General features: G+C 53.3%; 1 protein-coding gene across 1 annotated transcript; it reads left to right on the forward strand.

Moving 5' to 3' along the window:
• The first annotated feature begins 7,695 nt into the window (after nucleotides 1-7,695).
• Nucleotides 7,696-8,948, forward strand: LOC142604558 (C-C motif chemokine 4 homolog). The gene is made up of 3 exons (XM_075771707.1): nucleotides 7,696-7,922; nucleotides 8,305-8,419; nucleotides 8,724-8,948. The coding sequence occupies exons 1-3, from the start codon at nucleotides 7,853-7,855 to the stop codon at nucleotides 8,809-8,811; spliced, it is 273 nt and encodes a 90-aa protein (XP_075627822.1). The 5' UTR covers nucleotides 7,696-7,852; the 3' UTR covers nucleotides 8,812-8,948.
• Nucleotides 8,949-14,733: the final 5,785 nt, after the last annotated feature.

Consider the following 14,733-nt stretch of genomic DNA (forward strand, 5'->3'; position numbering starts at 1 on the left):
TTTGTGCCATGGATCAGAACCCTCCAAGCCCAGCCATTCAGCCAGTTCTCAGTCCCTCTCACTGCCATTTATCTAATGCATACTTCACCAGTTTGCCTATGAGGATGTTATGGAAGCCATTCTAAAATCAAAATAAACAACATCCACTCATCCCTCTGCCCTCATCTGCCTGGCCAGCTGTCTCATCTTTGAAGGCCACCAGGCTGGTGAGGCATTTGACTCCTCACAGTCACCTTAACAGCCACAGGCCTCCACAAAGCAGTCAAATGGCAGGATCTCACCCTGCTTTGTAGGCTCTTTGCAGGCAGGAGGGTCTTTTGCACATCAACCTCAGCCCCCAGGGCAGCAGGGAGTTCACTGGAAGAGGTGGTTTGCCACACCAGAGACATTTTGCCAGCCTGAACATCTCCCTCCAAAAGCTCCCTTGAGTCCAAGATGGATTTTCTGGCCAAAAAGGTGAGAAACGAGTGGTGGAGAACCTGCCTGGCATGGGAGAGACTTTCAAGCCTCAGCAGGTCACTGGCTTGGGGCAGGTCCTGCCTGGGGAGCTGGGCACAGCATCAGCTCTGCAGGGAGAGGGGTGACCTGGGGCTTCCTGACATCCTGCCACAGCCTGGGCGTGCAGCTGGAGCCAGAGCCCCCCTCCACTGCAGACAGGATGCTCAGGCCTGTGGGTGGGCTCCCAGGCCTGGATTTTCATCCCCAGAAGTACAAAAGCCCTGCTCGTCTCCCCTGGAGCTGCAAGTGAGAGCAGTGGAGGCACCATCTTCCACAAATCAGCTCATCTCTGGCAGGGAGAGGAAGAAGGTTCAAGGCCCCTGGCACTGGTGATGATCTCCCCTCTGCACACCTGCCCCCCCCCAGGGAGGATCTCGTTTGCACTCCTGCTTCCCTGCATGGTCTTATCCTGCCTTACAACCCTGTTACAACTGGTGCTGTCAGCTCACCCTGCAGCTGGGCAGAGGCACCACCGGAGTGGCCGAGGATGTGCTTTTACTGGGGCCGAAGAGTCTGTAAGTGCTGACACGGGTACTGGGGAAGGTGTTGGATTTTGCCAGGTTCATAGCAAGCCCCGGCAGGAGCAGCTCTGCCTTCCCCGGGTAAGTCTGAGCAGCTCTGGGCAGAGGTGCGCGGCAGAACAAGAAGTGACTCCAGCTTTCGGTTGAATTGCCGCAGAGCAAAACCAAATTATGGCTTTTTGCCATGGAAATAAGTCATGCAGAAACCAACAGTAGGTGTTTTATGTTCCTCTGTGCTTGCAACTCACATGCTAGTTTATGCATGGGGAAATGACAAACATTGGTTGCTGGTGCTGCATTGCTGGGTGAGAAAGGCTGTGGCTGCAGAAAGAGCGCTTTGTGTCTAACAGCAGCAAGAGACATCTTTGCTCGTGGGAACTTCACAGCTTCTGCTCTCCAGTCTGCTGCCTGCAAGGAACAAGCCACAGGGCCAGTGGCCCACGCGGTGCTGTCTCGCTCGCTGTGCAGAGCACCCAGGGGTGGTGGGGAGGTGCGATGTGATCTGCATCAGGCAGCTCTCTCCTCCATCTGGAAGCCCTGAAATGGTCAGCGGAAGGAAAGGAGCCATCATTTACTGCTAATGAATTGGACAGGGCTGGAAGAGAAGGGTCTGCAAAGAGCTGCTGCAGCTGCAGTCGCTTGGTTGTGTCATCGGCAGAAACCGATTAGCACTTACAAAACCGCCTTTTGTCAGCTGTGACATTGTTTCCCCTGGAGTGCTGAGAAGCCTCCTAGAATGGGGGCACCTCTCCCTCCCCCAGCCACTCCTCTGCGCTGCGGACCCCCGGCCGCAGGACCCCCGGCCGCAGGACGCCGGTGTTGAGTCACACCCCGGCTGCGGGCTGCTGCCAGGCTGCTCCCACAGCAAGTCGCCATCACTGGCCTCCGAGGCCAGCTTCTGTTTTCAGTTTTCTGTTTCTGTATACTCGTTTTCGCTTCTCTGTCAAATCCCAGAGCCCTCTGCTGTCACAGTTCCTGCAGTTCAAGTATTTATAAGCTGACCTCTCTCAAGCTTCCTTTATTATTCCTGGAAACAGACCATTTTTTATCATTTTAGCCTCACCCAGACTGGCGCACGAGATTTGTTTGGGTGCCAGCAGGGCAGAAAAAGAAAGCTAAAATTATTCAAAGAGGCAGACTGTAGGGAAGGATGTTAGAGTGGATGCTGAGCCTTCCCCATCCCTTGGGACAGATGGTGACAAAGATTCCCAGAGGCTTTGGTTCTCCCTCAAGCCCCCCAGAATCCTGCCCTCGCCAAGAGCCACGGGTCACAAAGCATATACTCCCAGGGCAGAGGGATGCAGGGTACTTTGCTTGTGGGCGATGGTGAGGGCTGTCCCCAGGCTGATGGGGAAGCCTTGTCTGCCTTCCCCCGGGGGTGCAGCTTGCCTGTGGGGGCTGCACCATCCCAGCCCTGGCACCGTAGCACCATCAGAAGGACCTTGGAGCACACAGAGGGATATTATCCCCTCCCAGTCACTCCTGCTAGCCGTTTGCTCCTCTTGCCCAAAAGCCCAAAGGTGGATGCAGGCTCTGGGTTGCGGGGTGCTCCGTTTGGGAGACGCTGCTGGTTTTGCCTGGGGCAGAGGTGCAGTGCCTGGGGGGGTCACAGCCTTGTCCCTCTACTCACAGCCTGGGGCACAGGCGATCCCTGACTGAGCCCAGTTCCCCGCCACTCCCACGCACATACGGTCCCCAGCAAGTCCCTCCTGCGGCTGCACCTCCCTGTACGGTCCCCAACGGGGGCAGGAGGCCGTGTGAGGAGGCTGCAGGACCGCGGAATGGTGGCAAGTGGTGCCGGAGCTCCCCCGGCCCTCCCCGCTCCCCCAGGGGACGTGGGTGCCAGGCAGAGCCCGGGATGGCCAGGATGGCCGGACAATGGCCCTTTTGAAGGGCACAAGCCCATCTGGGGTGGCAGAATCCTCAACGTCACGGGAAGCAGGACGCGTGCTTCAGAGAGACGCTGCAGAGCGCCCTAACCTACAAAGCCCCCAAACATGGGAAGTGGTTTGCAGACTTGCAGTGAACCCGAAATAAATCGTGAGGCTAGTAAACATCCGAGCTCCACTGACAGTCTCCATGCATGCCCACCGCAGCTGGAAAGTTCACACCTCGCTGTGGGAGTGGAGGCTCACACCTCCCGTGGAGTTTCCTACCCCCTGTCAGTGCTGGGGGGGACTGACACCAGACATGTCCGCTGCAAAGACAGGGACCAAGCCGGCACTGGTGAACACAGGGGTCTCGGGAGGTGCAAGGCCATGCATTAGGGTAGTGCCCTAGTTGTGGCAATGGCCCTGAAACAAGTTTAAAAGTTAACCCTGATCTCAGCCCCCTCCGTGAGCAGGGAAAGGTCGTGATGCTCGACCATCCCTGAAGCACCCATGGGGTGCAGCCAGCCCCCCTGCACTCTGCAGGCCACTCGCCACCAGCCCACCCACACCTCCAGGAGTGTTGGGCTCCAGGAACACTACTGAAAATGAAAACAATCAATTTGTGGCTTGCTTCTTTTCCTTTTTGCTTGATTATGATGAGCACGCAAGGTCCAGCAGGTTCATTTATAAACTGGTTTTGTTTTTGATCCTAGCAGAGCTCTGAATTTTCAGCCTGGCTTTCCTGGCTCTTTCTGGAGCACTCACCAAAGATCCGAGGGAGGTGGGCTGTTTTCCAGGGCAGAGGAGGAACCCCAGCAGACACACTCCACTTGCTGCTCCCAGGCATTTTCAGGGTTTGAGGGATGCTGAGGGGTGAAGGTCGGGCATGACCCAGCCCCTGGAGCTGGCAGTCGGGGTGAGCCAGGAGCACAGTCCCGCCGTGACTTCGCAAAGGCTCAAAAATGGCTAAAATTCAAGTTTTCCCTGTTTGTTTCTTTTCCTTTCATGCCAAGGGTGGAGACGGATGTGGAGCAAGAAAGCTTTTTTAGTTCACTTTAATTTGCTTTGAAGTACCGTTCACTGAATCCTCTTTGGTTTGGTTTGTTTCAAAAGAAAGGCCAGGAAAAACTTGAGGCATCAGCCATTAGAAAGCGATAGTGCGGTAGTATTCCCAGTTGGGTTTTTTTGTTTGCTTTCATTTTTTTTCCAGAAAACGTCCTTGCTGGAGGAAGATGATTGAACCTCTAACAAGATACATTTTTCTTATAAGCTACGAATATCTTCCTGGTGTGACATGATTTTGGGGAAACACGAAAGGGTCACTTGTGCAACATGGCTGGCGGTGGCCAGCACTCGCTGGCTGCCTGGCTGGGGTGGCTGTGCTCTCCCCTTCCCCCGGCTCGGTGGGGAGAGATGGTTCCCAGTCAGTCCCACATGCACAGGTTTCCATTGGAGCCAGTTCCGAGACATGATGTCATCTCAAAAATTCCAACATTTCTCCAGAAATGTCAGGAATGTTGGGGGTGAAATTTCTGGACACCTACTGAAAGTCAGCAGTGCCCAAGCTCTGAGCAGGGCAGGATGGAGACTGCTGAAGGTGGATGAGGAGATTGTCCGAGAGGCAGTTTCTGAACCCAGGACATTGTTAAGAAGTACTTCCTTTTCCGACCAAATCCTGACTCCTCAGTAGCAAAACCTGCTATGAATAGCAACTTATATCATCCAGTCTCACCATTTTCTTCAGGGTTCCTCTTTCATTCAAGGCTGAGAATTTCCCTCTTTCTGCTCTCACCAAAATTATTTTGGGCATTTGCTTTACTTCGCACTTTCTCCTGGAATTTTTTGGGGGTTTGCAGAAAACCTCTATCATGTCCCTCTCTGTAAATTAGCACAACATCAGCCAGACCGCTTCACACAGCCCGTCCTGCTGACTCCGAGCACTGCCTGATGGCGGTGGGGGCAAGGGGACACCACGGGCTGGGTCACGGAGCCTGAAACCAGCTGGAGCCACGGTGGGAAAACTTCCCCCTTACAGCACTGTTTTGCCGTGCTATGAACCTAATTCGCCCCAGAGGTGCTGCAGCCCGCTCTTCCGTGGCCATCTCTCCATCTCAGAGCATGTTAGCATCTCAGAGCACCCCCCAGTTTAGATGGTCCATTTCCGAGACTCGCAGGTTCCCCTCTTTCTGAAAGGAGGAAGAGCTAGAAGAAATTACTTTCTTGTTTCACCATGAATAGAATGCGGGGGAGTGGGTAAGGAATGTTTTTTTAGGAGGATGTTACAACGTCTCAGGGCATCGCTGGTATGACTATAACCTCCCACCTCTACCCAGCCTGCAAAGAGCTGGCAGAGTGGGGGCTTGTGTCAGATTTCTAAGGAAAAACCTGGCCCCTGACTTTGGGGGTACTTCTGGCTTTCAGCACTGGAAAGTTTCAGCCCTTACCTGGCCCGTTACAAATGTTATCTAGGCTGATCCTAAACTGACTCAGCTAAATTGAGAAAAAAATTTTGTTTAATTGAAAAGTAGTCTCTCACAGTCCAAAATACTTTGGCATCTGCTTGCTGACAAAGGTATAAACGCATGGAGGTTTTCAGTTGCCTGAAACAGAAAAATATCTCCTTGAAAACTTTGGAATAATCAATGCACGTTTCCGACTAATTCTTCTGTTTTAATGAAACTTGTGATTTATCGGAACATGTCTGGTTCATAAATGATATTTCTCCTGCCTGCCCTACCCACATCGTGTGCCTTGGGAGCAGGACAGGACCAGATGGCTGTAGGTGGCAGATCTCAAGAATGACCCACGAATGCTTGAAGGTACAATCACAGGGAACAGCTCAGAGGCAAACCACGCTCTTACGTACATCGACAAGCTGTATTCCCCGAGCAACCAGACAGAGGAGCCAAGGAAGCCGACGCCAGCTCAGAGCCGATTTCTGGTCCAGCTGGCGTCCGGCTGAACGCCGGGTTCCCACCTCCCGCCTGGCTGGGCGCCCTGCCTGCGGAGGCAGGCTCTCTCCTCATCCTCCCAGGATATCTGGGGGAGAGCAAGCTGACAAGTGGAGGGGGGAGGCGGGTCTGAACTGATGGGTGAGCCCGTGAGGTGCCTCTCTCTGCAGATGGCAAAGGCAAGGATGGAGAGGGGACCAGCTTGGCCCTGATGTGGCCAGGAAGGAGGTGATGCTCGGCTTGGCAAGAGCCGCATTTGCTCCGTGGGGAAGCTCTGCCCTCCCCAGCCGGGGCGAGGGACAGGTGCACCACCGTGGCTCCTTGAGGGCAGGTCACCTCTGGGACTTCTCCTGTGCAAGTCCAGGAGCGTCTTGTCCTCCAGACCCCTCTCTGCCTGCACGGAGCAGAGCAGGTCACCTGCACGGAGCGGCTGCTAGAAGGGGAGGCAGGGCAGCCCACGGCTGGTGGATGCTGCGAGCACCGTGCAGTGTTGGAGTCATATTTGGAAAACACGAGGTTATTTACAGAATGTGCCTCGGTTGATAGCTGGGAACTTTTAATAGAAACGTGGTGAGTCATTGCCCAGCGCTGTGGCAGGGGCGCAGAGGTGCTGGTGGTGCGGTTGGGTTGCTCCACTTTACGTTATAGTACTTCCACTCACTTTCAGGCAGCATCTGCCAAGACATCACCACTTGTTGATGACTTGAAAATAATGAAATTGAGACATTTTCCAGAAATGCACCCGCTTCCCTGTTGAGATGTCCTTCTAGGAACATCTCATTATGAATGGACAGCCCTCAGCTCTTCCCAGAGCATCCATCACCTCCCTGCCAGCCCTTCCCTCTCCTCCTTGGGAACAGAGAGGAGTTTGGCCTGTATGTAGCCTGGTGACTTCTTCCCAGTGAGCCATCTCTGGACGCAGCTCTTACCCAGCCCTCAGAGACCTGTGAGCTCTTACTCTCTCCCATACAACATGGTCATTACAATTTTACCTTCTCTGCTGAGACCAGATACTCTTCTCTCCCCAGAAAAATGCAGGTTCTGCCCTCGTCCCCAGTTAACCTGCTCCTAGTCCTCAGGAGCAGTGTCTTCTCCCGCACCCTGCTCCTGCAGGCCCTCCTGCCTCATCTTCAGGGTCACAGCCAACGTCCCCATACTTCGTTTGGCTCTCTGCGTCTCCATGACCAGCAACGGTAGGCCTCACCTCACCTATCAGTAGCCATTGAAATTTACGTGTCTAACCTAAATTGGTCACCTAGGGTCTCCTCATAGGACCTCCAGGAGATAACGCCACATCTCAGCTCTTCCTTCCCTGAAACTGAGGAGGAAACTCAAGTGCTTCTGGGACTCTTCTTTCATGCCCACCACTCCCTGTGCTGGTGCCTGCAGTGCTGTCATGGCTGCAGGACATGTCCTGAGCCCCCTCAGACTCTGTGCAGCTCGTACAGGACATGGAGCCCACTGGTGATGGCTCTCATCTCCTGCTACTGGGGCAGCATGGGCTGTGCAGACATGGGAGGGAAACAGTCCAGGGCAGAAGAGACTTCAACCCCTTTTTCCCTAACCGGCCTCATCCCATCCATGCTCTTCAGCCCATTTGCACAGCTCTTGGAAGGCTGCTCTCTTGCCTCCAAGCTGCTTCGGCAGGTTGGGCAATAGGGATCTGTTGACAAAGGCAGGAACCTCCACAGAGGAACTTCTTACTGAGGGACAGGCATGAAAGAAGCAGAAATAGCAACCATGACTGTTTCATATCCTGTGTCACTGGGGAGACTCTGAATTGAAGGGGGAGCTTCACCCTTCCGGGGCTGGGGCTGCTGCTCCATTCCACCACGAGACTGCAGAAAGCAAGTTTCTCTGGGGGGAAATTCCATCATGCCTACGCAAGCCGCTGCACAGACCTCCTCACCCCATAAATTGGGGACTTGCTGACTGTCTCAGCACCAGAGAGAGGAGAGGCTTTCAAGCTCCACTTGCCTGCTTCAGCTCCGGCCACCACTTCTCAGCTGACATGAAGGTCTCTGTGGCTGCCCTTGCCATTCTCATCGCTGCCTTCTGCTACCAGACCTCTGCTGCGCCAAGTAAGTCTGGGCTTTCACCTTCATCTCTAAGTGGGGACAGGAGAGGTGTCACTGCTGGGACAGGGTCCCTTCTGACAGACCTTCCACCCACGGCTCCCTTCCCCTGTCAGACCACCCTCTGGCAGGAGCTCCAGGGCCATTGGGGCTCTCTTGCCATGGGAAAGGCATAGCTCGACGCACGGCATGGGCTGTGTCAGCACCAGTTCAGGGTGGACCCAAAAGGGAAAGAATCAAAAGAAGAAGAAAACAGACCCCAGCTTTTCTCTTCCTCCTCCACATCCTCCCCACACCCCACACCCCAAACCTGGGGGTCTGCAGCCCAGCTCCCTGCCCCTGCTCCCCATCCCTCGCCACTGCTGATGACCATCTTTGCCCTTCACAGTTGGCTCTGACCCACCGACCTCCTGCTGCTTCTCCTACACCTCCCGACAGCTGCCCCGCAACTTCGTGGTGGAGTACTATGAGACCAACAGCCAGTGCCCCCAGCCAGCCGTCGTGTAAGTCCTCTCCTCTGGGGTGGTGGTGGGCTTTCCCTTTGGGCTGAGGATCCAGAAAGACCCCTTTGCAAAAGACAGGGGATGGAGGCTGGCCCCAGGGACAGGAGGGATGGGGGGCCAAGAGGTGCAAGGTGATGATCCATGGGTTCAGCACACAGGGTCCTGCTCCATTACCGCCCGCGTGATGGGCGCGATGTGCTGCATGCCCAAATTCTGCTGATCCTTGGGAGAGGCTGCGTTTTGGGCAGGGTTCCCCTCCATGCATTGCTCTCCCACCAAAACTAGACCTCTTTGCACCCCACAGGTTCGTCACGAAGAAGGGTCGCCAAGTCTGCGCCAACCCCGAGCAGGACTGGGTCCAGCAGTACGTGAACGACCTGGAGCTGAACTGAGGTCCCGGGACAGACCCTGCTGCCCCGCGTGCCCCGGCTGCCGGGACGAGCGAGCCACGGCCACCTGCGGGCTCCATTGGAAATGCTTCAATGTCACTTAAAGCTAGTTAGGAAAGTGAAAATGTTCCAGAATCTGACTTTAGTGTTTTGCTACTTAATTTTTATATCGGAGGGATCAGGTGCAATAACTCCACTCCAGACAAATAAGAATATTATTTAATAGATATATTTTTTTAAATGAAGATTCATGCTTAGGTTATGTTTTCTGTATTTAATTAATTGTGGTTTTGATGTAATATTTAATTCAAATTTGAGAAATAAATATTTTTATAAGAACATTTTGTCTTCGTGTCTATTTACAGTTCTTTGTGATGATAATAGCTGAAATTGTAATAGTGGCAACATGTTCTTTATTCCCTTTCTATGCTGTCAAAACCCCCCACAAGCTTTCCAAATCCAAATGTGCTGTTTTGCAAAATAAGAAAGGGAAAACCATGAAGGAGGAGGTGTGAAAAGGGCATAGATTACATTCAGGTAGCTTGGTTCACTTTTTTTGGTAAGGTATTTAATCACTGTTCATTATGACTACTGGCAGCTAGTTAAATTCAATCACCGGCCCCATTATAGCCAATTAAAATGTTGCCTTTAGGGGCTGGAATTTCACATGCTGACTGTTTCAGTGAAAGTTTTCTGAGAGCTGCAACTAGAATGGATCAGCTATTCCCAGAGCTGAGAATGGAAAAAAATATGTATCACTATAAGATTTTTATAACTATTTCATTAAACTCTCATTTAGTTGGGACATGAGGCTTAGCAGATATGTCCCTCTTAGGAGAATAGGTGCTTTTTCTCTGTGCCTCCAATACCTGCCCATCTCTGGAGATGCCTGTCCAGAGACGCCGTGTCCCCCTGCAATCACCCTGACAGCCCCAGGGCAGGATCTGCCCCTGCAAGGAGACATCTCCTCTGCAGCCTGGGGGCTCGTCTCCCACCGGACCTGAAGGAGATAGAGCCCACACCACTGATGACATTTAGATTGCTCTGATCAGCTCTGGACACGCACTGTTGCATGAACAACGAGGGTATGGGTTCCTCCTGCCCGGACCTCTGGTGCCTACAGGGCAGCCCAAGGGAAAAGCCTCAGGTCAGAGATCCAGCTCACCCCACAGCATTTATGTACTGAATTTGTGAGGACAGACATGAATGTCAGAGAGACACAGGGTTGCAGTGTCCCCAGCCAGCAGAAACAGGGGCCAGGAGCGGGGAGACCTGCAACGGGGTCACCCAAAATTACTTGAGCCTCCTCAGCCCCTCTTGGCTACAAGCCCCATCTGGCCCTATGGCACTGGCAGCAGCTCCGCCGCCTCGGGGTTTCTTGCCGAAGGACACGCCGTGCAGGGTCATACGGGGAGCACCATCCAGCCATGCACTGCTCGAGCCTCTTGCAATCAGCCCCACGCACCATGGCCTTAACAACCCGGGTCCGTTCAACCACCCACAGCAGACACCTACCCTGGGCACCTCAGCTAACTCCTCAGCGCTATTCCGGGAGCCTGAGGGAGTCCTGAATTGCTCATGTCTTTCTTGATCTTGCACCCACCCACGCGTGACAGCTCAGAGGAGCCCTCAAAGTGCATGTGAGGAATACAGCGCGCTCGTTAATCCACACCCCCGGGCACGGAGGTGTGAACGAAGCCTGCACGAGCAAGGCAAAGGCAGCCGACAGCTTTCAACAAGCTGGCAGCTGCCTCCAAGGCCCCCAAGCAGCAGCGTGCACGTGGAGAAAGCATCCCTCGCGATCTTCAGAGCTGTCGTGTTTTGCCCCGGGATACCCCAGTGCTCGCGCATGGGTCACGGGGACTAATCGTGATGCTCATCCCTCCCAGAAACAGCCTCCTGGGAGGCTCAGGGAGCACCCGCTGGAGACGAGGCGGGTGAACACAAGAAGCAGAGGGCACCAAGCTGGAGGCAGCAGATGGAGAGGAGGCTGGGGCCCAAGAGGAGAGTGGCTTGCAGGGGGTGTTCTCTGGATTCAGACCGAGACAAGAGCAATGGTGTCAAGGGTTTCAGAATTTGTAAACTACTAAAAGAGAGGACTCATCCTGAAACCAGAGTGTCGTATTTACTGAATAGTTTGTGCAATGTATATAAAAGTAACTATTTTTAAAGAAGAGATGTGTGTCTGTAGTAATTTTGTGTGTACGTAGTCATTTTGAGGTATAATGACAGCCAGGAGAGTTGGAGGTGGAGTCTGGCATTGCACAGAAGGAGGAGCGGGGCTGTGCTGAGGGAGATATGGGTTGATGGCAACCAAGGTTCATGGTCTGATGGCTTTTACATCTCCGCTTCTTCAGAGGGGAATTAGACACCCTGAAGGCAAAATGCTCGTGTGCTCAAAGTGCCAGCTCTGTGCCTTCCTCACCATCCCACACTGTGGCCCTGGCTCGCTGCAGGGAGGGAAGGCTCAGTCCTACACCCGAAACAGCTCTTCCCAGAGACACCAAGATGAGGGAGTGAGTCTTTTCTGGGGGGCCAGCACCAAGAAAGGGCAAGTAAAAGTGGATGGTTTTGCAAGCCGCATACAAAAGTAATGATTTCATAAAGTAGCAATATGTCCCAGACTTCTGAGGAAGACACAGAAGTCTTACGCTAGAGACGGTGCCTGGCTATCACTTTCTCTGTGACAGCCAGCAGAAGGCAGAAGTGGCAATGAAGACCCAAAGGAACATTTCTGCCCAGTTCTTAGAAAGACGCAGATGACTACTCATATCTCCCTAAGATGACAAAGCATTTTCCACTTACTCGAGGAAAAAGAAAGATGTTAACATTTGTTGAGAAAACACATTTCTAAAACTGCAAGTCTGTCGATGCTTTCCAGAGAATCTTAACAGAGAACACTGTCAGAGCCTCTGGGTGACCAAACTGCCCCAGGAGCTAAAGCCTAAAAAGGTGACAGTAATCTATTCATTGGTCAGGAAAATAGCTCCCTGGTCACCCAACCCCAACCCTTGGCTGTTCTGCCAGATGTGGCATTCCGAGGGATTACTGCCTTTGTAAAACCAGACACCTTCAACAGATCAGTCCGAGGACCCACCACAGCAAGAGACTGCCTCAACTCAAAATGACCCTGCAAAATATATGTATACGCATACCTATATGCCCATCTTCCTTGAGCAAATGGAAACGGTGTGACTGTGATTAGCCTGGCACATGCAGGTCAGCCCCTTTGGTAATAAATAACCTTACGCCGCAGTGTGAGGGTCGCCAGCTTGCTCGGATCTGGGGAGCAGGAGCGTTTGCAGGGAGACCCACGTGCTCGGGTTGGAGCATGCTGAGCCATGCAGCCACCCCTTGTGGCAGGGGCGGGTGGTCCAAGCAGGACCTGGTCCTTGCTGGGCAGGATCTGTGCAGAAGCCAGAGCCAGGTAGTAAATGCATTTGCACCGAGGACAGGGGCAAGCTTGACTTTGCCACAACTTAAACAGAAAACCTGCTTGGAAATAGCTTTAGGAACAGCTTTAGGTTAAAGCCAGCAGGGAGCAATAAAAGCCAGAGCCAGTGCTCCTGCCTTTTCTCTAGCTGCCCGCTGCCAACCCGTCCGGGCATTCAGGGCAGACTGGTATCTGTCCTGAGCAGTTTCTTAGCTGCAGGTCATGTGGACAGTCCTCCCAATGGAAAATTTGATGGCATATTCAGAGCTATCTCATGCCTTCAATCTTTGCTGTCCCTCCTGGGGGAGGCAGATTCATGATTTCTAGAAATGCTTTGGATTCTGCAACAGGGTGCGTTCACATCCTTTCTGCTCATTCATTTCTTCCTCCTACTTGCAAGATCTCTGAACTGTTGCACTTCCTCCTGCCTCTCCTAGAAACGCTCTTCGCCCCTCCGGCGTCGCAACAAGTGCTGCTCATCTGTCATCTTGACATGGTCACATTTCTCTTCCTTTCTGGGCAGTTTCCATCCCACCATCTCCTCCCGTCCCTGGTTCTGTGACCTTTAGTCTGAGTCATAGAATCATAGAATGGTTTGGGTTGGAGGAGACCTCAAAGATCATCTAGTTCCAGCCCCCCTGCTGCGGGCGGGGACACCCTCCACTAGCCCAGGTTGCCCAAAGCCCCATCCAACCTGGCCTTGAACACTGCCAGGGAGCCAGGGGCAGCCACAGCTTCTCTGGGCAACCTGTGCCGGGGCCTCAGCACCCTCACAGGGAAGAATTTATGGAAAGGTATGTTTAATTTAAGGAAAGGTATGTTAGTGAGAAAAGGAGGACGAGGGAAAATGTGGGTCCCCTCTGGAATGAAACGGGTGAACTGGTTACCCAGGATATGGAGAAGGCTGAGGTACTCAATGACTTCTTTGCCTCAGTCTTCACTGGCAAATGCTTGAGCCACACTGACCAGGTCGCAGAAGGCAGGGACTGGGAGAATGCAGAACCACCCACTGTAGGAGAAGATCAGGTTCAAAAATATCTAAGGAACCTGAAAGTGCACAAGTCCATGGGACCTGATGAGATGCATCCGCAGGTCTTGAGGGAACTGGCGGATGAAGTGGCAAGGCCACTCTCCATCACATTTGAAAAGTCCTGGCAGTCCGGTGAAGTTCCCGCTGACTGGAAGAGGGGGAACATAGCCCCCATTTTTAAGAAGGGTAAAAAAGGAAGACTTGGGGAACTACAGGCCGGTCAGTCTCACCTCCGTGCCTGGCAAGATTATGGAGCAGACCCTCCTGGAGACTATGCTCAGGCACATGGAAGATAAGGAGGTGACTGGTGACAGCCAACACGGCTTCACTAGGGGCAAATCGTGCCTGACAAACTTGGTGGCCTTCTATGATGGGGTTACAGCGTTGGTGGATAAGGGAGGGGCAACTGACGTCATCTACCTGGACTTGTGCAACGCATTTGACACTCTTCCGCACGACATCCTTGTCTCTAAATTGGAGAGACATGGATTTGATGGATGGACCACGCGGTGGATAAGGAATGGGCTGGATGGTCGCACTCAAAGAGTCGTGATCAATGGGTCAATGTCCAAGTGTCCAACATGACGAGTGGCGTTCCTCAGGGGTCAGGACTGGGACTGGCGCTGTTCAACATCTTTGTCAGCGACATGGACAGTGGGATCGAGTGCACCCTCAGCAAGTTTGCCAATGACACCAAGCTGTGTGGTGTGGTCAACACGCTGGAGGGAAGGGATGCCATCCAGAGGGACCTGGACAGGCTGGAGAGCTGGGCCCATGTGAACCGCATGAAGTTCAACAAGGCCAAGTGCAAGGTCCTGCACATGGGTCGGGGCAATCCCAAGCACAGCTATAGGTTGGGTGAGGAATGGATTGAAAGCAGCCCTGAGGAGAAGGACTTGGGGGGTATTGATTGATGAGAAGCTCAACATGAGCCGGCAGTGTGCGCTTGCAGCCCAGAAAGCCAACCGTGTCCTGGGCTGCATCAAAAGAGACATGACTAGCAGGTCGAGGGAGGTGATCCTGCCCCTCTACTCCACTCTGGTGAGACCCCACCTGCAGTACTGCGTCCAGCTCTGGGGGCCCCAGTACAGGAGCGACATGGAGCTGTTGGAGAGAGTCCGGAGGAGGCCACGAAGCTGATCAGAGGGATGGAGCACCTCTGCTATGAGGACAGGCTGAGAGAGTTGGGGTTGTTCAGCCTGGAGAAAAGGTGGCTCTGGGGAGATCTAATTGCGGCTTTCCAGTACCTGAAGGGGCTAGAGGAAAGATGGAGAGGGACTGTTCATCAGGGAATGTAGTGACAGGACAAGGGAAAATGGGTTTAAGCTGAAGGAGGGTCGATTTAGATTAGATGTGAGAAAGAAAACTCTTTACTGTTAGAGTGGTGAGGCACTGGAACAGGTTGCCCAGAGAGGTTGTGGCTGCCCCTGGCTCCCTGGAAGTGTTTAAGACCAGGTTGCAT

The sequence above is a fragment of the Balearica regulorum genome, chromosome 19 (genome assembly GCF_011004875.1).
Source record: "Balearica regulorum gibbericeps isolate bBalReg1 chromosome 19, bBalReg1.pri, whole genome shotgun sequence".
Taxonomy (NCBI): Eukaryota; Metazoa; Chordata; class Aves; order Gruiformes; family Gruidae; genus Balearica; species Balearica regulorum.